Genomic DNA, 23,386 nt, shown 5'->3' with positions numbered 1-23,386 from the left:
CGAAAGCTGCGACTAGAATGGAAGCGCAGACGAGAAGCTTTTTGATGTCTGCAACGGATAGCGAGAATCGCAACATTCCGCGTGTTCGTTTTGTAACACATCTACAGGGAAAATGCCCTAAAACCAACCGCACTCTCGCGGCGCACCAGATCCGGTGCTGGTACATTCCAAGCTTAAGCTCTGCGTCCACGCAATAAGCACTTGATAAAGCTTCCCTTTCAAGATAAGAGCCTAATGAAGAAGATATAATATTATAACAAGACCAGCAATCAGCAAGGTATCGTAAGGTTGGACGGAGTACTTCATCCAGACTGATGCGGAGGATGAATGCATGGCATGGTGTCTTCGGGGGAAAAAAAAAACCGAAGCAGTACGACTAGAGCGTTGTTGTTCGTTAATGCTGCCCTGTTGTGTGTCAGCTATTCTGTCTTTTCTTTCAGCATGACGAAGTGTCATCATCATCATCATCGTCAGTGCGATGATGATGATGACACTTTGTATTTCTTTTGTTATCCAGTTTGTTAAAGAATTAACACGCACCTTACTTGTAGGCTACAGTCCATTATATCATGCAGGGCGCTCAGTACCCTCTTCATTTTTTTAGCGTTTTAATCGCTCTCTTTGGCATCCTATTTGTCTTCGCACGCAAGGCCACCAAAGTACCGTGCAATGCTAGTGCTTCTTAGTTCTTTTTTTTTTTGCCAAGCTTGTTAATATGATCTTAGTTACGTATTAGATTGCAGTAAATTTAACGGCTGCATCGATACGTTTAGCGCTGTTTGGTTTCTCATAAACCAGCATTAGTCACGGCAGATACTAGCCTACGGATCCTGCCCTTTACTTCAATTCTACTTCGCGATGCGAACGCTCAAAATAAGGTGAACTTGAACTTGACCAATCGTCTACCGGCATCAAGCTCGACAAGAAAGAGCACTACTAACGTCAGAGACTGCCGCTGACAGCAGCCGGAACAAACGTATGTAACGTAAGCGAATTCAGTTTCTACTTTTCTCTTGTATGATAATTGCAAAAACGCGTATGCATACCTTACTAAAAGTGTTGCAAGTGTAAACCGCACGTCTCGGTCTCGTAAAGCAACAGAAACACATTCCTCGGACATGCGTTGCGCTAGTAGCACGTTTCAATATTTCCGTTGATCTTGTGTTTATGCAATGACGCAAGATACTCAAATATGCACTTCACGCAGACTTGTGCCATGGATCTGTTTTGTGCGCAGTTTACTGTTATAATTCTAACGCTCAGTTTATATTCGTCATTAACCTCTGCGGGATGCGAGAGAGAGAGAGAGAGAGAGAGAGAGAGAGAGAGAGAGAGAGAGAAATAACTTTAATTTGCACCCTTCAAAAATGACTGGGGAGAAGGCGTTAGCCTAAACCCCCATTCATTCCCCTAACCGTCGGCCGAAATTCCTTAGGACTCGGCGGCGGTCAGGGCGAGACCGATGACTTTGCGTTGTTCCCCTGATTCGTGGTTAAGCAATAAGGTCTCCCAGGATTGTACATTTCTATTCGGGTCATTGTAGAAAGGGCAGGTCCAGACCATGTGGACTAGATCTGCAATACTATTTCAGTGCGCAAATCTAGGATTAGACTTCTGGATGCCATTTACTGGACAGTTGAGGGTTTGGAAACACCCCGGTTTGCAGTTTCCTCCACACTATTTCCTCTTTCCTACTGAGCTGTTTATCTGCTGCTGGATACGTCTTACGACCGAGCTTATAATGAGAAACTATTTCATGGAATGTTGTGAGTTCGTCACCCGAAGGGAGGTGTTCCTCGCGTGTAGGTGGTGCGTCAGCGCCGATCGACCGGAAAGTGAGCCCTCGGGCGATCGCGTGCGCCTTTTCGTTCCCCCACAGGCCCTGATGAGCCGGGGAACCGATCAGTAAGATTAGCTCTGGTGGTACTTGCCTTTCTCTCATAATTTTAGCGGCTTCCGCAGAGATTCTACCCATATCATAATTTTTAATGGCTGCCTCAGAGTCACTATCACCCTTGTACAGTTTTGTATTACTTCTAGAGCAATGGCAACTTCTTCTGCCTCAGTTGTACTTGTATTTTTAATGGTACAGCACGAGACCGGGTCTCCACTCTCACGGACCACTAACGCTGTGTGTGCTGCCTTGCGATCGTATTCGGCAGCGTCCGTGTAGAGCACATCGGATCTACCTCGAAATTTGCCCTGTAGAGCCACAGCCCTATCTTTGCGGGATGCGAAAGTAGCTGTGCAACTCCATCGGAGGTCTATTGAATCAAGGGTTTGCGCGGGTGTAGCCAAGTGAGCCGTTACGCAGTTTGCGTCCGTTTGTATTGGTGTAGCTCTTCTTATTTCAAATAAAATGTTGCTGCTGGTGCTGCTGCTGTTGTTATTGTTGTTGTATACTTACGTTTTGGTACTTCTTCCTCCTCTCCTTCCGCCTTTGTTGTAGAGGGCGCGGTCACTGCCGGAGTGGTTACACTTGGAGGCGCAGTCGTTTCGGAAGGCTTCTTGCGTCCTTCCACAGTAGACACGGCTGCCGGGGTCGTGACGCCTTCTGCAGCAGGGACCAGGCTTTGCAAACGCGACTACGGCAAGCTTCCAAAACATTCTCACATCGCAACCAGTCCTACATGTGTTCGGCCAGCGCACTTTTTTATGTAAACCATTGGCAATTGAGCTAGAAACTTAACTTCGATTGTTGCAGTGCTGCAGTTGGAGTGTAGTCTCGAGCAGGTAAACGGTATTAAACGTCCTCGAACGATAAAGGCGAGTACTGCTCAGACCTATACTAACTAAAGCTATATTTACGCCGCGGCAGTAAGCGTGTACGACGTTCATAGTTGAAGAAAAAAAATGGCGGTGGTTCAGCTCTGGTTAAACCTGGAGTGACGCGATAGCTACAGCTGGCCGAGTGGAACTTGGTCACGTGACCAACCACGTGTTCAACCACGGCGCCGCGCCGCCAGCAGCTGCTCCGCACCACGTGGCCAACCACGGGACAGCGTGGCGGCGCCGCCACGCTGAAGGCTCGAAATGCTACCATAATGTAGCTATCGCTACAGAAAAAATAAGAGGGGTGTTATGCGCGATGAGCCCGTGTAAAAAGATGCGCGGCTTACCGCAGTCGTAATCCGGACAGCACTGTGCCGGGTCTTTGGGCAGAGGTTTGCACTCCGGTCCGGGAGGCTGGCAGATCCTCTCGGCGCAGATGACTTCTCCTTCGAGGCAGTTGCAGAAGTGGCAAGGGTTGCCGTCCGGAACTTGGTCGCCCTCCTTGTACAGTTTTCCGTCTACGTCACACTCTGTGGGGAACACCAGCAAGAGACGAGAGAACGAAAATGCTTGCGTTGTTTTCTAAGAGGGGCCCTGAGCAGTTCAGCATAAGAAAAACAATGATGTTATTATTCCTGTTTGATGATAAACTATTTTCAGGTATTTCAGAAGCAGTGTGTACTTCATTACGTACTACGTTTTTTGTTCCGAGTGTATACCCACATCGAAACGATTGATGTAAGCAGCTGATATCGGAGTATACCAACGGTTATAATTGTTTGACCTGTGATTCGTTTTAGGAAGCTTTTTGCCGCGAAAATGAAAAACGATACGAATTGATGCGAAAGATTGCACACGCAGAAAAGCGCTCGTGAACCTGTTTTTTGTGTTCTCTTACTCTGTCCGTCGTCCGGTTTTTTGCGCTTCCAAGTTTACAACTGTTTTTCGGAGCTTACCGGACACGCACGAAGTTGTAATTTTTTCAATGAAATTGTCCAGAAAAGTAATGGTTTCCCTAGAATCAGTGACAACCTACATGAAAACGAGAAGATGGCTGACAGTGACTACCTGCCGTGGCAAAGCAAGCGTTAACGCTTTGTCGGAGAGCGGGACACATGTGGTTCCATTCGCTGCAAGTGCCGACAAAGGGACAATGGTGCACAAACCTATCTCATTTTTGCCTGTTGAATATTACCTATCTATCAAACAAACCATTCAGCGTATTTTCGTCTTTCGCTAACAGGACTCCATGATGTTCTGTCTGGTTTTACAAGCGCGGGTGAGTAATACAACGCAGTCGATTATGGTCGGATTTTTTTTTCTAACTGTTGAGCTTTTGAGTGTTTTCTGTTAGTAAACTGCCTCGTATATATAACACTTTTTGATGCTATTTTCAATTCTAATGTAAGTTTTCTTTTACGTCGAAACGACCGGCGTACGCATACGTACCAAAGTTCAGGTTTCTTTACGAATTTATTGGTATAAATGTATGTCCCTTTTTTCTAGAAATTTACTGGCTGAAACAGCTCGAATGTGGTGTAGTTTAATTTCCAGAGTCACTCTGAGCACGATTTTACCATATAACATATTCACGTTAAATATGCATACAGCTTGCGCCTTATAAAGGGTTAAAGTAGGCACCTGTTGGAAACTCCTCCTCTGATTCTGTGGTAGCCTCCGGAGCTGGAGACGTCGAGGTCTCTGCAGGTACAGATGCTGTAGACACTGCAGGAGTCGACTCCGCCTTCGTTTCTGCAGTGGTTGCTTCTGGGCTCGTCGCTGTGGAGGCAGGCGTGGAAGCCTCTGTGACTGGCGTCTCTGCTGAGGTTGACTCGGGCCCGGCCGTCGTCGATGAAGGCGTGCTGGCCTCCGTGGTGGCTTCCGGCGATGTAGCCGAAGTACTCGCCTCCGTAGGTTCGCTCGCCGGTCCGGTGGTCGCTTCCTTGGTCTCTTCTGTGGCTCCCTCCGTTGTCGAGGCGGGAGTGGCGGGTGTGGTCGAACCCTCAGTAGATGCCGCCTCGCTTGGCGTCGTTCCCTCGCCTTCTGCCTTTGTCGTGGCCTCTGATGGCGTCGTTGCGCCTTCCGTAGTAGCCGCGTCTCGCATCACAGTCGGGCTGGTTCCTTCCGTGGCCTCTGTAGAGGAAGGCGTCTTGGGCTCTTCTGTGCCTTCGCTTGTTGCAGGCGTAGAAGGTTCTGAAACGGCCGTCGTAGGAGTGGAGGCCGCCTCTGTCGTTCCAGGCGTTGTTGCTTCTGTAGAAGCTGGCGTTGATGCCTCTGAGGTTTCTTCTGTTGCTCCAGATGTACTCGCTTCGGTTGCCTCGCTAGATGGTGTGCTGGCGCCCGTTGTCTCCGATGTCTCCGCTGGAGTAGTTGGCGCGGAAGCGGTCGTCGATTCCTTGGTCTCTTCCGTCACTGATGGCGTTGTCACTTCTGCAGAAACGGTTGATGCAGGCGTTGTTGCTTCAGAACTTGGCGTTGTCGCTTCAGATGTAGCTGGCGTCGTGCTCTCACGGGTTGTTTCTGTCAAACCGGAGGTTCTGGCCTCTAGCGTTGTGGCAGCTACTGTTCCAGTTGGTGTGGTGACTTCCGGACTAGAGGCCTCAGTGACGGCTTCAGTCGTCGAAGCAGCAGGAGTCGTGGCAGGAGTGGTAGAAGCTTCAGGTGTTGTGGCAGCGGATGTCTCAGGAGTAGACACCTCAGGAGTAGATACTTCAGGAGTAGACACTTCAGGGGTGGACACCTCTGGCGTAGACGCCCCCGGAGTAGAAACCTCAGGAGTAGACGCCTCAGGAGTAGATACCTCCGGAGTAGACACTTCAGGAGTAGAAGGCACAGAACTAGACTCTTCGGGTGTTGCTGTTGTCGATTCGTACAGTGTGGCTGGAGAAGTAGGCTCTTCAGAGGCAGTGACAGAAGGCGTCGTTGCTCCCGGCGTTGTCGCACTAGTTTCCGCAGGCGTGGTCGACTCCGCTGTGGTAGCCTCTGGTGTTGATACGCTCGGAGTAGTTTCGGCAGACATGGTGGTGCCTGGGGTGCTACTTTCAGGCGTTGAGGCTTCTGGAGATGTTGCAGCAAGGGTAGATGCACCAGTAGGTGTGCTAGCTTCAGGAGTTGTACCTTCGGAAGTTGTTGAAGCTGGAGTGGTGGCACCAGGGGTGCTTTCCTCTGCAGTGGTTCCCTCTGGAGAGGTTGCACCAGGAGTGGTTGCTTCCTGCGTAGTACCTTCCGGAGACGTCGTCGCCGCTGTGCTGCCTTCTGGTGTTGTGCCTTCTGTAGATGGCGCCGGGGTGGTAGCCCCAGAAGTAGTAGATTCCGGCGTAGTGCCTTCTGACGAAGTTGCAGCGGGAGTGGTCACTTCCGGTGTTGTGGCTTCTGGAGTTGAGGCTTCTGGAGAAGTAGCGCCTGGTGTACTTGCTTCTGGCGTACTGACTTCTGGCGTGGTTGCACTCGGCGTGGTCTCACTAGAAGTGCTTTCCTCAGGTGTAGTACCTTCAGTGACAGCTGGAGTCGTCTCTGCGCGGGTGCTGGCTTCTGGGGTAGTACCTTCTGGAGAGGTTGTAGGCCCAGTGGCCGCCACAGGCGTAGTGACTTCTGGCGTTGTGCCTTCCGTGGATTCGGCAGCAGGAGTAGTGGCACTAGGAGTGCTGGGCTCGGGCGTAGTGACTTCGGGAGACGTTGGCGCTGGAGTGGTGACACCAGTGGTGCTGGCTTCTGGCGTAGTGGTTTCCGAGGATGTTGCAGGTGGAGTGCTGACCTCAGGTGTACTCGATTCTGGCGTGAGAGCAGGTGTAGTAGCGACAGGAGTACTTGATTCGACTGTGCTAGCCTCGGGAGATGTTGGAGCAGGCGTAGTTACACCAGGAGTGGTGGCCACAGGGGTGCTAGGCTCAGGTGTACTGGATTCAGGAGTGGACATTTCAGGCGTCGTGACTTCGGCAGTGCTAGACTCAGGTGTGCTGGCTTCCGGAGTACTTACTACAGGGGTGCTAGATTCTGCCGTGCTAGCTTCAGGGGTACTGGATTCCGGTGTGCTGGATTCTGGAGTGCTCAATTCTGGTGTACTAGCTTCAGGAGTACTGGATTCGGGCGTGCTTGATTCTGGAGTGCTAGATTCTGGTGTAGTAGCCTCAGTAGTTATCGATTCAGGAGTTGTTACTTCCAACGTGCTAACTTCCGGTGTACTAGGTTCTGGTGTGCTGGCCTCTGGTGTGCTGCCTTCAGAGGTAGTAGCCTCCGGGGAGGTTGCAGGTGGTGTGGTTACTCCCAGCGTGCTGGCTTCAGGAGTGCTGCTTTCAGGGGTGGTAGCCTCTGAGGAGGTTGCAGGTGGCGTGGTTACTTCCGGCGTGCTGGCTCCAGAAGTGCTGCCTTCAGGAGTGGTAGCCTCTGATGAGGTTACAGATGGTGTGGTAACTTCGGGCGTAGTGGCTTCTGGTGTGGAGCTGCTAGGTGTAGTTTCTGGAGTGCTTGCTTCTGGTGTAGCACTTGTCGGGCCAGTTTCGGCTGGAGTCGTTCCTTCGGTACTCGTTCCTGCATATGTTACTGCGCTTGGTGTAGTTACTTCCGGTGTACCTGTCTCTGGTGTCTCTCCTGGAGTGGCGCTAGCTGCGGGAGTTGACGCTCCGGGAGTGGTCTCAGGTGTTGATGCTGCCTCTGTTGTGACAGAAGGTGTTGTAACGCCTGGAGTAGTTTCTTCGCTGACAGTACCAGTGGAGCTGGCTGCTTCTGATGGCGTAGTTGATTCAGGTGTAGAGACTTCAGTCGAACCAGACGTTTCGCCACTTGCAGTTGTCTCAGACGTTGCAGCAGGAGGCTCAGTCGTAGCACTGGTTTCCCCTGGTGTCGCTTCTGAAGCTCCGGTTGACAACGAAGGAGCCGTGGAACCCTCGGTTGGCTCGGTCGCTGAAGGCGTTGTCGCTGCCGACGTGCCCTCGGTCGGTGCTTCTGTAGAACCTGTCGTCACTTCCTCTGGTTTTTCCGTGGACGGCGGCTTCTTTCTGCCCTTTGCTTCAGGCTCTGTGGACGTTTCGACGGTTGTCGACTGGCCAGGTGTCGTCGTTGACGGTGGCTGCGTGACGCTGGGCTCGGTGCTCAGCTCAGTAGAAGCTGGTGACGTGCCCTCAGTTGATGTCGCGCTCACTGCCGGAGTAGTGCCTGTCGGCTCTGCTGTCGGTGGTTCAGTCCTCTTGCTAGATGGCACAATTGTCGGAAGCTGCGTGGTACCAGGCATTTCTTCGCCGTCTGCAAGAAATAAAAATCAAAGTTCATTTATCTAGCACAGTATTTATGAACCCAATGCTGGCAGCTAAGGGGAGAAATGAGTAAATGGACGATTTGCGTAGAAGTGCCCATCAGTGAAATCTCCATACGGCGGCTTTTTTTTATACCACAAGATGGCCATTCTTGCGAGGCTTTTCTTATGAAAATTACCTGCCTATCTTAAGAAAGAGGACGGAAACACGACAGATAATACTTTTCACATAAACTGCCAGTTCTCAGTAATGAGTAATACCACATGTTGCACGTGATATGATCAAATTTTGCCTGTTAAATACTGAGGCGCTGCAATGGCATTGGATTCTAACTATATGAAGATGATCAAACTTAATGTCGTATGGGCAGCTTTGGCCATTGAGCGCCGTAGCACAAGGTATTTTTGTTACACAAAGTGAGGTCAGAGACCTATTTTTCAAGCATTACAAACACAGCCGGAAAAATACTATACAGTATATGTTACTTATGTGTGACAGTGCTTCAATAGAGTTCGAAAAAACGTTCATGAGTAAACTAACGCTTCGTATTGGTGTAATTTTGGTCGTACGCACCGCAATTGTACATTTCCGGGCAACATTCTCCATCTGGTATTGGTCCAGGAACACAAGTGGGAGCCGGCGGGAGACACACTTTCTCAGCACAGATGACTTCCCCGTCGAAGCAGCGGCAATATTTGCAGGCATCCGGAGGTGGAACTTCGTCGCCAAATTTGAATGTCTGTCCTTGGTGAGTACAGTCTGCACATAGAGGAGATAAATTCTTAAAGTGGCAGTAGCTGGTGGTAGTTGGGTATTTAGTAGTGAACTTATAGAACAATACAAAAAGATTAGTGCTTCACTTCTGATATGTGATGCACTAACAAGGGCTGTCGACGGAAAACATAGAAAGTAAAGAAGAGTGTGCGCTTAGAAATATTTTTGTTTGCTTTGATCCAGTTCTAATTATCGACGCTTCACAGGCTTCAGTGCACTGAGCCTGCAGGCCTGACCGCATGCTACCCCATAATTTTTCAGAAAATAATTTGGAAGCAAAATGGAAAGGAATACAAGACAAAATAGTTTTGGGAGAGGGTGCCGATACGTGCTTTCGTTTTCATAAAATGACTGTGCAACAGAAAAATGGCGCCTAATTTTGGTCCATGTTCTAGTAAGCATAGTGTTGGAATTTTTTTTCAGTTGGCTGTAGCTTCTGTCCAGGTGTTGGGAAAGCATCCTGAAAAGGCTTTTTGAACGCCCTGTTTCAATGACTACTTGAATTGGTTCACTCAAGATAAAGAGTCACTGAGTGATGCTTGAGCAGGTAAATTAAGTGGTTCAAGCCAGTAATGTCTGACGTCCAGCTGCTAACGGATACATTCTCCTGCTCGTGCGGCGTGAATTTCAGCCGAAATTATTATATAGAGCATATCTCATCCCCGCTATCTTCAAAAGATTATATGTTTTGTCCCATCTCGGTGAAATGACCGTATCATGAGTGCTTGTCATATTCTCCAGATGCATCGGCGAAGGCTTCGCTGTCCATTTGGTTAAGAATTACCGAAAACATTCTTGTAGAATTTAAAGGCACATACCAGGTTCCTCCTCCGGTTCAGGTTCCTCAGGCTCTTCGGAAGTTGGTTTGTCCTCCCGGCCAACAGTTTCTTCCTTGGTCGTCGATACAGCTGGTTCAGCTGGTGTTGTTGCCGATACCGGTGGCTCAGTGCTCGAAGGCAGAGCTGCAAGGAAAGTAAATTGGCGCACTCTCGTAAATTAGCACGATGTGCAGTAGCACCAAAAATTTATATATAAAGAACCGACCGGTTACTGAAGCATAAAAAACAACAGTATGGAGCCTTGGTTTCCCTTTTCTTTATTTGCAGGCATACATGCGCAACGCAGCAAAACACGTTCGAAGTTCACGATGACTGCTACCCACTGGTTAGCTTTGGCATTTGTAGTTCACATTCGGACATCTTAGAGAACGCAGTAATAAAAACCTACGGGAAGTGCTGCACAAGTGTGTCGAAGACGCAGTTGCCGTATCCCTTTCGTGACTCGGTGGCCGAATGTGGTTGGAAAACGTAAAATGTATTCGTTAGAATTGGACGTAATTATTTTATGCATCTTAGAATCACAATGTACCGCTCACCTACGCGGTCTTTCGTGGTGGAAAAAAAAATAAAGCACGTATCACGGACCTACCTAGCGCGTACGAATACGTCTGCACTTGCCTGTGGTCGGTGTAGTAGCTGGTTGCTCCGGTGTCGTGGCTGATTCAGGCGTAGTGCCTGCCTCTGGCGTCGTGCCTGCCTCTGGCGTCGTGCCTGCCTCTGCGGTCGTGCCAGCCTCTGGTGTCGTGCCTGCCTCTGGTGTAGTGCCTGCCTCTGGTGTCGTACCTGCCTCTGGCGTCGTGCCTGCCTCTGGTGTCGTACCTGCTTCTGGCGTCGTGCCTGCTTCTGGCGTCGTTTCCGGAGTAGAAGACGGTTCCTCTGTCGTGGTTGTCGGCACCTTCCTGTGGTCAAGTGTCTCAAATCCAGTGGTGCCAGTGACAGGAGCTTCAGTGATGATGCTGGGCTTAGGCTTTTCCGTCGTCGGAGCCGCTGGCGTCGTCTCAGGCTCGGCAGTGGTCGTCACGTCGACGGGCCTTGTCGTGGCCGCTTCCATTTCTTCTGGCACTTCAGACGTCTTTGGCGCTGGTTGCTTGCTTGTCGGCTCCACGGAAGCTGGCGGTGTCCTCGCCTCTGTTGTAGCTTCTGGCTTAGCTGTCGTCGCCTCAGAGGGGGTCGTCTCTTCGCCAGTGGTCGGCAGTTCCGAAGAAGGCATTGGCGTTTCCTTTGTCGAGACCAGAGTGGTGCCTTCCGTGGTGCTCGACGTCTCCGCAGGTGGCGTAGCGGTTGATGGCTCCATGCCCAGTTCCCTCTCTGGCGTCGCGGCCGTGGGTTCTTCTGAAGCCTCAGTACCTGGAGTTGTGAGGATGTCGCTTGGAGTCACTGGCGCCGTTGTCGCAGGCGCTTCGGTGGTGGTTGCGGCACCGGTCGTAGTCTCTGGTTTGAAGGAAGACGTTTCGGTCGTAGAAGCTGCCTCTGTAGCAGCCGGTGTAGTCGATGCCTCCTCTTTCTCGGTTGTGGATTCCGCAGTGGGCTGCGATGGCGTGTATTCTGGAGGTACTGGAGTCGTCACGGGGGCCTCCTCATCTCTGCCAGCGTCTGGAGCCCTGGTACCTGTCGTAAAGTACGGAGTTTCCGTGGATGTTGCTTCTGTTTCGGAAGGCTCATGCGTGGTAGCCGCTTGTGGAGTGGTTCCCGTCGATGCTGTTGTAGCTTCAGATGTGGCACTTTCTGTCGTCATGGGGCCGGTAACAGCTTCGGTGGTAGATCCCTCTGTGGCCGCGCTTGTCGTCTCTCCTTCCGTTGCTGGCGATGATGCGGGCGTCTCTCCGGTTGCTTGAGTGGTCGTTCTCTCGACCTCGGTAGGCGTTGTTACTTCTGCCGCAGTTGTTGCTTCTGATGGTTCCGTAACGCCCTCGCTGACTTCTGGTGGCACTGTGGTGGAGGCTCCAGGGGTGCTGCTTTCCGGTGTAGAAGCGGCTTCCGTCGACACAGCTGGTGTGGTCGATGCCTCTTCGGTTGTACGCGGAGTCGTAGGCTCGCCTGTGGCCACTGTTTCCGGTTTCTCGCTCTCTGATACCACAGGCGTTGTGTCAGCTTCGCGAACTGTACCTGGTATTGTCGTCGCTTCACTAGTTGTTGCAGACGCTGTGGTGGCCTCGGTAGCTGGCGTTCCTGACGCGGTTGTTACTTGTCCCTCTGTTGCTGCAGACGGCGTGGTAACCTCGGGTGTCGAAGCCGGAGTGGAAGAAGCTTCCGTGGCACCTTCCGATGGCGTCGTTGCTTCCGTCGCGGGCTTTGTTCCTTCTTCGGTAACATGCTCTGTTGTAGCCGAAGTTTCCGGACTGGCAGATGTGACCTGCTCAACCGTGGTACCTTCACTTGTGGTGCCCTCTGTGGCTTCATGCGCAGTTGTAACCTCTGGCGATGTCGGCGTCACACCTTCCGTGGTTGCTGCCGTTTCAGGCGCGGCGGTTGTGCTGGCCTGATACAATGGAGTCGTCCTGGGTGTATCTTCTCTTCCGAGCTCAGACACGGTAGTTTCCTCTTCGGCTGGCTCAGCCGCGGTGCCTTCAGTAGGCTTCTCTGTACTTCCTTCCGTGGAAACAGAAGGCCCTGTGCTGGCTTCCTCTGCCGGAGTTGTCGCTTCCTCTGTGGCCGCTTGGGAAGGAGTGGTAGCTTCTTCGGGTTTTGTTGGTGTGCTGACCGCTTCTGTCGTCGTAGACGCTTCCGTTGGTCCCGCTGACGTTTCTTCGGTAACACCGGTGCTAGGAGCCGGTGTTGTTGAAGCTTCTGTGGAAATGGCTGGGCCCGTGGTAGTCTCTGCTTCCCGGGACGTTGTTCCTTCGGTGACCTTTTCTGAAGGCGTCGTGGAACCGGCTTCTGTCGCTGTGCTCACAGCCACTGTCGTCGTTGATGCCTCAGTGTGTGCCGTGGTGGCTTCTTCTGTAACACCGGTGCTAGGAGCAGGCGTCGTCGAAGCTTCTGTCGACTCTGTAGTTTTTGGCACTGTGCTGACTTCAGGAGTTTCGCTGGAAACCACCATCGTAGCCGCTGTAGTCGGCATTGTCGTCGCCTCGGATGTCTCTGGCGTTTCTTCAGTTATCTTTGGCGTAGTTTCTTTGGCCTCATGTGCAGTCGTGCCTTCTGTCTCCGCTGGCGTAGAGGACACCGACGGCGCTGTCGTGGCTTCTGCTTCCTGCGTCGTGGTCTCACCGGCAGCAGTCGAGGCTTCGGCTGAGGTAGTAGAGGTCATTGCGGGCGACGTCGAGGTCTCCTGCTCCTTGGGCGTCGTAGCACCTTCTGTGGTCGCCACTGTTGTCGCTCCCTCTGTGGTCAGTGGTCCCTCCTCTTCGCGTGGGCCTTCGGCAGTGGTTGGCTTCTCGGTCGATGGCACTTCGCTGCTAGGAGTCACGGGCTCAGTGGTTGCTTCTGACTTGGCAGTGGTTTCAGGCGTCGTCTCCTCAGTGACTGATGGCTTCGTGGTAACCTCGGCTGTCGTACTCGAGGCTTCTGTCGATGCCTCTGATACTGAAGGCTCGGTCCTCTCTGTAAAGCAGCACAGGAAGTTCAGTGAAAAAGAACGAAAGACAAAACCGAAGCGTATAACGCGGTCGAGACGCGTAAGTACAAAATAAAAACGAAACTGGCAAAACCTATGTGCAGTACACTTACCCTTCGCGCCGAAAGTAGGTGCAGTGGCAGTGGTAACTTCCGGTGCAGCGGTCGTTGCTGTTGAGGAAACAGAAAAATAAGCAAGTTTTTAGGTAGGCAGTAACGCTTTGGTGGCGCACATTTAACCCTTGTTGCGGTACTCAGCTAAGCAAAAAAAGAACTGCTAATGTGCCTGTCTTGCGAGTGACGTAGTGCTGATTGCTAGAGTCTGTCTCCGGCGTCGAGCGACGTCACACATTCATACCACGGAGTAGTTCTTGAAAGCAGCACCCGAAACTTCACTTCCCGCCCCATATAACTGCACGTGCTCGCGTAAAGGGTTCCCTCTTCGCGTTCATTTGCCTGCTGTATCTGGCACAGCGCAGAGCGCGTTTGTTGCAAGCTCGTATGTTCCTCAGTTATTCCCTATTTTTATCTCCTGCGTGTGAGATCTGTGGGTGCGTCGAAACAATAGCACACCTTCTTCGTAACTGCCCTCGGTTTCAGCGTGAGCGTGCCCTCCTGGCCGCAACACTCCGCCGTTTAGATCCTCGGCCCCTTACTGAAGTCAAGATTCTGGGTCCTTGGAGTAAGCCTTCATCGCAGAGGACAGCTTTGAAGGCACTTTTCAAGTTCTTAAAGGACTCAGAAGTGAGCGCAAGATTGTGAACTATCAGTGTGTGCCCTGTGTGCCCTGCAAGTAATGCCCAACAGACATGTGCAAAAGTGATCATCTCCCATTGCTCTCTCCCCTTTCTATCTCTCCCTCCGTTCTCCTTTCTACGTGTAGGGTAGCACACCGGGCGCTGCCTAGTTAACCTCCCTGCCTTTCCGTTCATCTTTCTCTCTCTCTCTTTCTCTCCTATATTTATTTTTTACTAATACTGAGAATTTGAGTTGAGGGTGTTTTTGTAGCAATGATAAGAAACTCAGCCTTACATGCGGAGGCACTTATCAGTGAGTAGTATCCGTGGCTGCACGGGCTTTCTTATGCATTGAGGCAAGTGAGTACACTTCCCACAGAAGCCTAAAATGTGCGCTCAAGGCGCGAGCGGAACACGCTTGGCGCCAAAATGCGAGGAATACGATCCGAAACCTTGCCTCCTTTTTGTTTATACCGATGCAGTTTTCGTAAATATCCTCTAGAGAGATGGACAGTAGAACAAACGAAACGACCTGTGACCAGCGCTGTTTTCTCTTTCGAAATGCACGTCTTGAATAAATATTCGCGCAGTGACTGCTCAGAGGATCGATCCATCGGTACTCACGACACTCGTAGTGCGGGCAGCAGGCTCCCTCCGGATGTTCGACACGGCAGCTGCTGACGTCCTCCTCTGGCTCGTGGCACATCATCTTGTCGCAGCTGACCATGCTGTTGGCGCACGTGCAGTTTACGTTGCAGGGGTCCTCGGAGAAGATCTCGTCTCCCGGCTTGTACATCCGTCCTTCGAAACGGCACTGGCCTGCAATGGCAACGAAACATGAAATTCAAACACGAGAACACGTAGAGTTACACAGTTTCCGCCATTTTGTCGTTCCTCCAGTTTTATATGGCGAAAAAGTAAAGGGCAGTCAACTCGCTGCTATAAAAAAACTACTTCAGTAGAAAGGAGAGGCTTCAAGTGCGTGCCATTGAAATTCGAGTTTGTTGATTCGACTAAGCTTGCAGCAGAGTAAAACAACAAAAGTAAAACATAAGATAGCGTGAACAAGACCACGTTCATCGAGACTTCCTGTACTGGCTATACATGGGCTTACGTTAAAATTTTTTGACGCAGCGGTCTAAGCTAAACAACGTAAAAAAAATAAAACATCGTGGTGCCATTTACGGATCGTGACTGACAGCGAGAGGCTAAATCAAAATGTAAAGAGCCCAAGCGTCCAGTCTAACGTATGAACCTGTTATTACCACCGACTTGCGCATCGACAAAAGTGACGTTCTGCCGGACTTCGTGCATTTGCGGAGCACGACTAAGTGACCCCGAAACCAACCCTATACGCATGCGCGTCTGCTTTTTCCTTCAATTACGCACCACCTGTGAAAGCGCACGCTCCATTTGGAAAACTTTTCTCTTTTATGCCCTTAGCAAAGCTTGCTTTTAATTTTTTCACAATCCAGAAGAGAATGAATTTGTGCCTGGTTCCTTAAACCACCTGTATCAAATAAATCCGGAAACACTACTATTTGAAACTATTTGAAGCAGTCACACCTCTTTCTTTGTTCATTCTGCTCCACCTTACTTTCGTTGTTTTGTTGTTTTTTAATTGTTACTTTTCGCTCGGCAATACCACCGTGCTGGTGGAAGGGCGACAAGCATGGTTCAAGTACCACAACATCTAGAATGCTTGGCTACTCATAACTCATATTGGTTATGCAATGTCCTAGTGAATGCCTTCTTCTATGTTATAGTGAAATAACGCGAACCCACAGGGACCCCTAGTTTTCACTTGAAAAGAAACTCAAGTCACTGAGGACGGCGAGGCATAGAATGAAGCACTGGAAACAACTGCCGAGAATTCTTCAGTTCCTCTCGGGCATTCTGAGCACTGATGCTTGATTGCCCGCTTGGTGCCACGTACCTTCGCCTGGTACGCCCGATGGGAACATGACAGCCATTGTGGTCATGGTGTAAGGCACAACCGTAGTGGTCGCAGCGGTCGGCGTCACGCCCTCACCCGGCACACCCCTCTTGGGCTCCACAGTTTCGAGTGTCGAAGGAGTCGTTGCCCCAAAGCTCGTCGTCTCAGGGCCCAGTGTCGTGGTCATGTCGGATGCTGTGCGCGAGTGGGAGGATGATGATGCCGGCTATTATGACACCGATTTCATGCTCTCGGATCGTTCGGTGATATAACTTATCGCGTTTATGGCTCATGCGTTCGGAAAACCTAAAAATACTTACTTGCGGTACGAATATAGCTTCAGTTAGCCTGCGTGAGATTCTTATGACTATAAAAAGGCGTCGCTAATCGCTGACCTGTTTTCACACGAGGTTAGCCGTGCTAAGCCTCCTTTCCCTGTGTGATGCGCTGTGCCCTTTCAGCAACTTCTCATGCAGTTGCTATCAAAATCTATATTTGCGGGTACTGTTCGTTACATAGAGGGCAAGGCAAGTGACCAATATTTTGATGACGTCCAATTAAGGGGCGAACTGGGTGGCCAAGAAATAATAATAACTGTGCCACAAACACAGACAAAGCATAATGCAATTACTTGAATGGGTATTACCGTTCATATTTAAGACAACGTTTTTTAAATTTCTGTTCATGTAAGGTATCAAGAATACGAACCCCCGCCTAATTCGGTGTTCTTCGCGGCAACGTCCTGTTCTATCACATGCAATTCGAGGTGGTACTCATTGCGTTACTTGCTGAACAAAACTGTAATTTTATTATTATTGCCATTCAAGACCGCTATAAATAAAGTTGTACTGAGGGGCCGTAATTTAAGCTTCGTGTTGACGCTGATGACAATCTACTTAAAGTCCACATAGGAGAGTTAGGAGAGTTTTTCGGAGCACTCACGGCATTCGTATCGCATGGGACAGCAGTGCCCTGGTTCAGTTGGCATGGCTATGCATCCGTCCGATGGTGCTTTGCAGTCCTGTACGGCGCAGACCACTTCATGACGCATGCAGTAGCAGTGCTTGCAAGGCTCGGTAGAGGGCACCTGTGCCCCGTCTTCGTAGAACTTTCCGTCATGCATGCAACCTGATCGTGGCGAGAGTAAAAAAAAAAGAAAGAAAGAGGCACAAAAAGGTCATAAATTATTGACGAAGATGCGCTGATATTGATTTAAGGGATTGCGCTGTTTTCATAACTAACGTATTTTTTTTCATAAATAGAGCATCTGCAACCGTTGAAATTTGGAAAGAGTAGTTTTTTTTTTCGTTTATTCTTCTCTTCAGTGTCGCTCTTTCAACGATGGTTTCTGTTGATAATTTTATTGGACGAAATTTTTCTCAATAAATATAAATTTTATGACTACTTGATACATAAAAACAGTATCCGTGACAGTTTACCGAGCTCCACAGCAGTAGCAAATCACACCGAGAGGGTAAAGTGAAAACAAACACTGTAATGGCACAAATGACACGAACAAAGCTGGTAAACGCAATCCCAAGCTTATAGAGTTTTTCCTAACTCACGCGGGGCTTAGTCATTTGTGCATGTCAACGCATGCGCTCAGCTAACGCTTTGTTGAGCATGCGTGTGTAATAGAATGTGTATAGCATCTCGAACAAGCGCGTCTGTAGCTGACCGCCGACTCACCTGTGTCAGGAGCTTCGGTCGGCAATAAACCTGGTGGAACTGTAGTAGCCGCTTCCACACCTGTTTCGGAAAAAAAAGTCATTCATTTGACAGGTCTTAAAGTTAAACTTACTGAGGGCATCATTGCTCACTTTTGATATATTCAGCAAGAGCGAAAGCTACAGATAAAACTACGTTCGACCCTCCCTCCGTGGAATAAGACATTACCTGCGTTCGCTTTTTCGCACTTTAATAAAAATCTATGCATGAAATGTCTGCGACAACTAGAGCACCATAAATGGGAGGCTGTCTGTGGAACCTATGACTAACAAAACCGTTCGTATCTCGCTCCAGCTCTTTTTGTAAAGCTGTCTTCTCCTTTAGGTGACTGCCTATGCAAGAAAGCCACTCTATAGGTTTTTTCTGATTATATTCTTATTGGTGCTACAAATCGTGAGGTTACCTACAAAAACAAGGGAACTAAAAATATGAAGAGTTGTTTTTGCAATTTTATTTTGATTCTTGTGATATTTTTAACTTTCGAGTGGTTCCAACGTAAGAAGTCGTAGGCCAGGTAACCCGGCAGATAAACTTTTTTTTTACCGGTGCTCACACATCACCGGCTCAGTTTTCATTGAAATCTTCTCTTCCTTCCTTGTTTACAAAATTTTCTAAGTGCCATAGTGCTGCTCATAGCTCTCCATGCGTTTATGTCACCATATTTTTTTAATCAATCAGACTCTTTCATGTTCCGTACGTTATCGGAGTTGAGATATGAAACTTTGAAAGCTATGTGGTTTTCCCTGTTCACAAAAAGGAGATTTAAATCTGTCAAAAAGTAAAGAATGTGCAGATGAAATTTAAATAACTACAAAGAACGCCAAACGCACTGCAGTTGTATCTGGTGGGGCAGCAGCTTGGCCTGGAGAACACGGGTGAGCAGCCGTCCACGTGAAGTTCACAGTCCTGCAGCACGCAGGCGCTGCTGTTCCGGATGCAGTAGCAGACCTCGCACGGCTTCTTGGGGTCCTTGGGCATGCGCGCACCTTCCGAGTAGTGCTTGCCGTCGATGTAGCACCCTGCAGGGGCAGTACAAGCACAATTCTCGTCAGTGCTGTTGCTTGCCTAACTGCGTATCGCTCGTTCCGCTTTTTCATACATTACATCCTAATTGAGAAAATCATTAAGCCCGGGACTTTCCTTCGAGCACACGCCGAGAAGTAGGCTGAGTGGGTAGATTTAGTGCTACTGCTCTCCTCACAAAATGACAGTCAATAAATATGGAAGAAATCAGTTTACAAAATACGCTCGAGCTTCTATGTGTAAATTACTGCTTACAGGATGCACTGTTTACAGTTTACTGGAGTTACATGGGGCTGTAATGAATTCTAATATGTTACTTTATTTTCTTAGAAAAACTGCTAATTGTCGTTTCCTTTACCTGGAGTCACAACCAAGGGTAAAGAAACGCTCACCTGAGGATTAATTCCACTCCATTCGTAACTAACATATAAAAGAGACTTCAGCGCAGTGCACTAAGGCAAAGTAAGGACATTCGTGATACACGTGACTACGTGATAATACTTCCAGGAAGAGGCGAAAAAACTCGACAGCTCATTCATGAATTCCCTCTTGCCGCTTTCCTAAATAAAAATTTCCGAATAACTAGATTTAAAGGCAAATAAATTACTAATAACACAGCACAAGAAGTCGCTTCATACTCGTAATGCTTTGTTCAACTGCTGAACGCTTCAACAACGCTGTTGTGATGAGCGCGGAAGAAAAAGAAAAGAAAGTAAAAAGAAGACTGGCGACCGTACCTGCTCCTTCATCGGCGAGCGGCGCTTCCGTTTCTGGCTCGTAGAGGGCGGTAGGTACCGGCACTGAAACGAAAACGCAGCAGCGCCACTGCCGATTGCAGACGCTTGCCTCCTTTCGCTGGGCTGCCTCGTCCAGAAACTGCGGCCCCGCATCCCCACATTCTCTAGACATGAAAGCCACCTCAGCGAACGTAGCGGGTCGTGTTTACGACTGCATGCTTAAGCGTAAAATGCTTACCCTTGCATTCCGCTGTCTACAACGGGCGCTCAGATGCCTGCGTAAATTGCTGCCACTTTCATTTACAAAACGTTAGGAAATAACTTGGTGATTAGTATTTATTTATTTATTTATTTATTTATTTATTTATTTATTTATTTATTTATCCGTGCGTAGCTAATAACCGCTTCGACGTCGTTGGCAAATGAGTGCAGGTATTTTGTTTACGGGCATGGAATCTGGTAGATGCCTAGCACTAGTGACTTTTGTCTTAATCTTTTTTAATTTTTCTTCTGATTGCTGTAACCCATGCAGAAGAAGCTACCGGATATAGATGATGCACTTCCTTTCCTATGCCATGAGCATTTGTTAAACTGAAAGACCGCATGCGGCAGGTGCACCTCAGGCACACTAACAACACTGGTAAGCAGGAATCAATGTTGCAAACTTCACTTGTAGTTTGCATTTAAAAAAAAATCAGTTTGCCTGCGAGTGCGAAATAGAACGCCTTCACGAGAACCTCAGAACGAAGGTGCCTTCCATGTGTTTGAACTGTTACTGTTAACGCTCTTCCTGCTGGTGCTGCTGCTGCCCCCTTTCCCGTAAAGGATCGGTCGGACGACCTTTCTTGAGTGACCGTGCAGTGCACAGGTTTAGCGGATCAAATATGCATGATCTTTGCGTGCGGTCTTCTCAGTTCGTTGTGCGTTGTATTTCTGCGCTTCTATTTTATGTACGACAACATTGTGTGACCTTTTCTTCGCTTTGCACGTGTCGTACTTCATGGGCAGTGCAAGTACAAAAGATGAGAACGAAGCAACGAGGTCTTCCGGCCAGTCAGCACTGCTTAGTATGTCAAGGACGCTGCCCTTCCGCACATCGGAGGAGCTGCCAGCGAATATTCCGTCGGAATTCGGGGGGGGGGGGGGGGGGGATTACAAAATAGCCATCGCCGAGGGGCCGAGAAGAGGGGGAAAGGGGGAGGGTGGTCGCGTGATTCTCGTGAATTAGAAATCGCACGCCGCGGCGGTCTCGCCCTTTTCATATACCTCTGGGCGTCTCCCTGAAACCGTTGACAAGGTCGGTAGGTCACGATTGGGCGCTTCGCTCGAGACAAAACAAACTGCGAGCACTTATATAATGTTTTATGAACGTGAAATAAATATCTTCGGAGATACAACTAACTATAGGGGACGGAAGGAGGAAGAAAGAAGACGGACTAGGAGATGGCGGTGCCAATCGCCGTCATCTGTGCCTCTGAGCACCTGTTCGATGCCAAGAGTAGCCTTGAAAAAAAAAAACGTCGCTTTATCTCGAAGCCACGCGGTCGGCGTGCGAACGAGTCTGTAACGCGAGGTGAACTGCGCCCACTGCGGCTCTATTGCTGCTGCTTGCGCGTGCCTCGTCAGCTTATGATCTTCGTGGCTGGTTCCATAGCGACGCGGCGAGGTGGGCGTACTACTACCCCTGGAGTGGCAGCATCACGTTATTTTGTTGTCATCTGAATTACACTTTCGACTCACCAGGAAACTACATTTGAGCACAAACATTTCTTTTTTGAAGAGAGAACAGTGTGTTCTGCTGCGTGGTATTTTATTTTCCTACTTTGCCTTTACTTTAGTGACACTGTTTCTTCAAAACAAGTGAGTGACAAAAATGTATACTATTGTCCCGCTTCTACACCGTATTACATTCTATACACTGGGAGAAGTTATGGCAATCCAATCAACTGCCGCTCTTGCACGGATTTGTTCATCAGTTTTGCTGGATGGAAGGCAAGGTCCCGAAGCCCTAGTTGCTAATTGGTCGGTTTCAACAAACCCTGTATGCTACTTCGCCGCATAACAAGACAGCCCTCACTTCTTTCTCTCTCTCTCTGTTTTCTCGGCATATGTTGACAAAACACTAGAGTTCCTAACTGCGAAAAGCCCGTAACATTTCAAAATGCTGCTAGCATTTTTTCAACATAATCGCAAAAGTCTATTCGCTCAGTTCTAAATGTAAATTAAATATAGCACGGATGTGTGGGCTTCATGTACTTCCAGAGAAGACACGTCACTCGCTTTTCCTGAACATGTGTCCATTCCTCTAAGATAATTTGGCGAGTTCGGACTTGACCCTCTTCTCCTACACTAAATAGCTTTAGGCCATCGCCATCACGGTTGTTAGGACGCTCATTAGGATTGCAAATGGGGCCACTAATTGAGTTCTCTTATTGGATGCGCGGTAATTAGCGCTTTAAGAGACGAAGGACAAAATTCATCTCCACAGGGCAAACTCGCTACTTCGTTTTACTGCCTGCAAAACGGACAGCCCGAAGATGCCACTGAGAAGAACCACTAAGAACGTAGCACCTATCACTTATAGTCCGATGACGGTACAGTGGACCACGCTAAGTCGATCTGCGGAGCTCAGCGGGAGCGCGTTTCTCGCGACGAAAACCGCGCGGCCAGAGGTCGCCAGTTGCGCGTTACGTCCGGTCCATGCCCGGCGTATTCCAATCGGGAAGCCAGCTCTTCTTCGCAGCGGAGCGTTGCGCTGCGCTCAGCGGTGCCTGCGTGTCCCTGACGGCGTGAAAGCACCGCGCACGAGATCCCTGCCTCGGCGTCTTCAGGCGTGTCTGTTTGATTTCCCATTCGTCACGTTTAACTTCGCCTCCGCATGCCGCCGTTTCCACCGGTCTTCCTGTTTCTCCTCCTCCTCCTCCTCCTCCTCGTCCTCCTCCTCACCGCCCCTCTTCCCACACTTAACACTTTCTTACCTGCGTTTTTATGGAGGAAAAACGCTAAGGCGCCCGTGTGCTGTGCGATGTCAGTGCACGTTAAAGATTCCCAGGTGGTCGAAATTATTCCGGAGCCCTCCACTACGGCACCTCTTCTTCCTTTCTTCTTTCACTCCCTCCTTTATCCCTTCCCTTAGGGCGCGGTTCAGGTGTCCAACGATATATGAGACAGATACTGCGCCATTTCCTTTCCCCCAAAACCAATTATTATTATTATTATTATTATTATTATTATTATTATTATTATTATTATTATTATTATTATTATTATTATTATTATTATTATTATTATTATTATTATTATTTATTTATTTATTTCTGTTTGTGGCTGATTAAGCTCTGAGCACCTGCCTGTTTCAACACAACGATGAGCAGCGTCTTCACTCGCAGTGTTTGTCTGTTAGAGGCATTGCAGATTGGGAGGACGGAAAACTGAATTGTTGTAAGCCGACAACCCGCCGCAGTGGCTCAGTGGTTAGAGCGCTCGGCTACTGATTCGGAGTTCCCGGGTTCGAACCCGACCGCGGTGGCTGTGTTTTTATGGAGGCAAAACGCTAAGGCGCCCGTGGGCTGTGCGATGTCAGTGCACGTTGAAGAACCCCAGGTGGTCGAAATTATTCCGGAGCCCTCCACTTAGGCGCCTCTTTCTTCCTTTCTTCTTTCACTCCCTCCTTTATCCCTCCTCTTACGGCGCGGTTCACGTGTCCGCCGATATATGAGACAGATACTGGGCCATTTCCTTTCCCCAAGAACCGATTATTATTATTATGTGAGCCGACAGTTAAATGAGATATATGATGGTGGGGGGGGGGGGGGGGGGGGGGGGGAGTCCTGAGCCCACTGGCTAAAATTCCGACTAGAGGACTAGACGAAGGTCTGGACAAGGCGAAGACATGTACTCTCGAGGAAACGTTGGTCACCGCATTGGCGCCTTCCTTCTGCCCCTGTTAAAGTTTGTCCTGCTGGAAACATGGTAATCTAGCACGCCGTTTCACTCTGCACTCTAGTAGATGGGAGGTAAGACTGTCTCTTAAGTT

General features: G+C 49.4%; 1 protein-coding gene across 2 annotated transcripts in view; it reads right to left on the bottom strand.

The window, feature by feature from the left end:
• tnc (tenectin) overlaps positions 1-23,386 on the bottom strand; it is a 131,330-nt gene that overhangs the window by 11,730 nt on the left and 96,214 nt on the right. For both annotated transcript variants that reach the window (XM_077653770.1, XM_077653771.1), the window contains exons 5-17: positions 19,351-19,413; positions 18,421-18,609; positions 17,552-17,611; positions 16,805-16,990; positions 15,863-16,057; positions 14,551-14,745; positions 13,304-13,360; positions 10,253-13,177; positions 9,614-9,757; positions 8,595-8,780; positions 4,414-8,010; positions 3,120-3,302; positions 2,408-2,554 (exon numbers count right to left, since the gene is read on the bottom strand). In XM_077653770.1, coding sequence (XP_077509896.1) covers positions 2,408-2,554; positions 3,120-3,302; positions 4,414-8,010; positions 8,595-8,780; positions 9,614-9,757; positions 10,253-13,177; positions 13,304-13,360; positions 14,551-14,745; positions 15,863-16,057; positions 16,805-16,990; positions 17,552-17,611; positions 18,421-18,609; positions 19,351-19,413 — 8,127 coding nt within the window. The remainder of the gene's footprint in view (positions 1-2,407; positions 2,555-3,119; positions 3,303-4,413; positions 8,011-8,594; positions 8,781-9,613; positions 9,758-10,252; positions 13,178-13,303; positions 13,361-14,550; positions 14,746-15,862; positions 16,058-16,804; positions 16,991-17,551; positions 17,612-18,420; positions 18,610-19,350; positions 19,414-23,386) is intronic.

This window comes from Amblyomma americanum, chromosome 2 (assembly GCF_052857255.1).
Source record: "Amblyomma americanum isolate KBUSLIRL-KWMA chromosome 2, ASM5285725v1, whole genome shotgun sequence".
Taxonomy (NCBI): Eukaryota; Metazoa; Arthropoda; class Arachnida; order Ixodida; family Ixodidae; genus Amblyomma; species Amblyomma americanum.
This window is presented reverse-complemented; position numbering and strand designations above follow the sequence as displayed.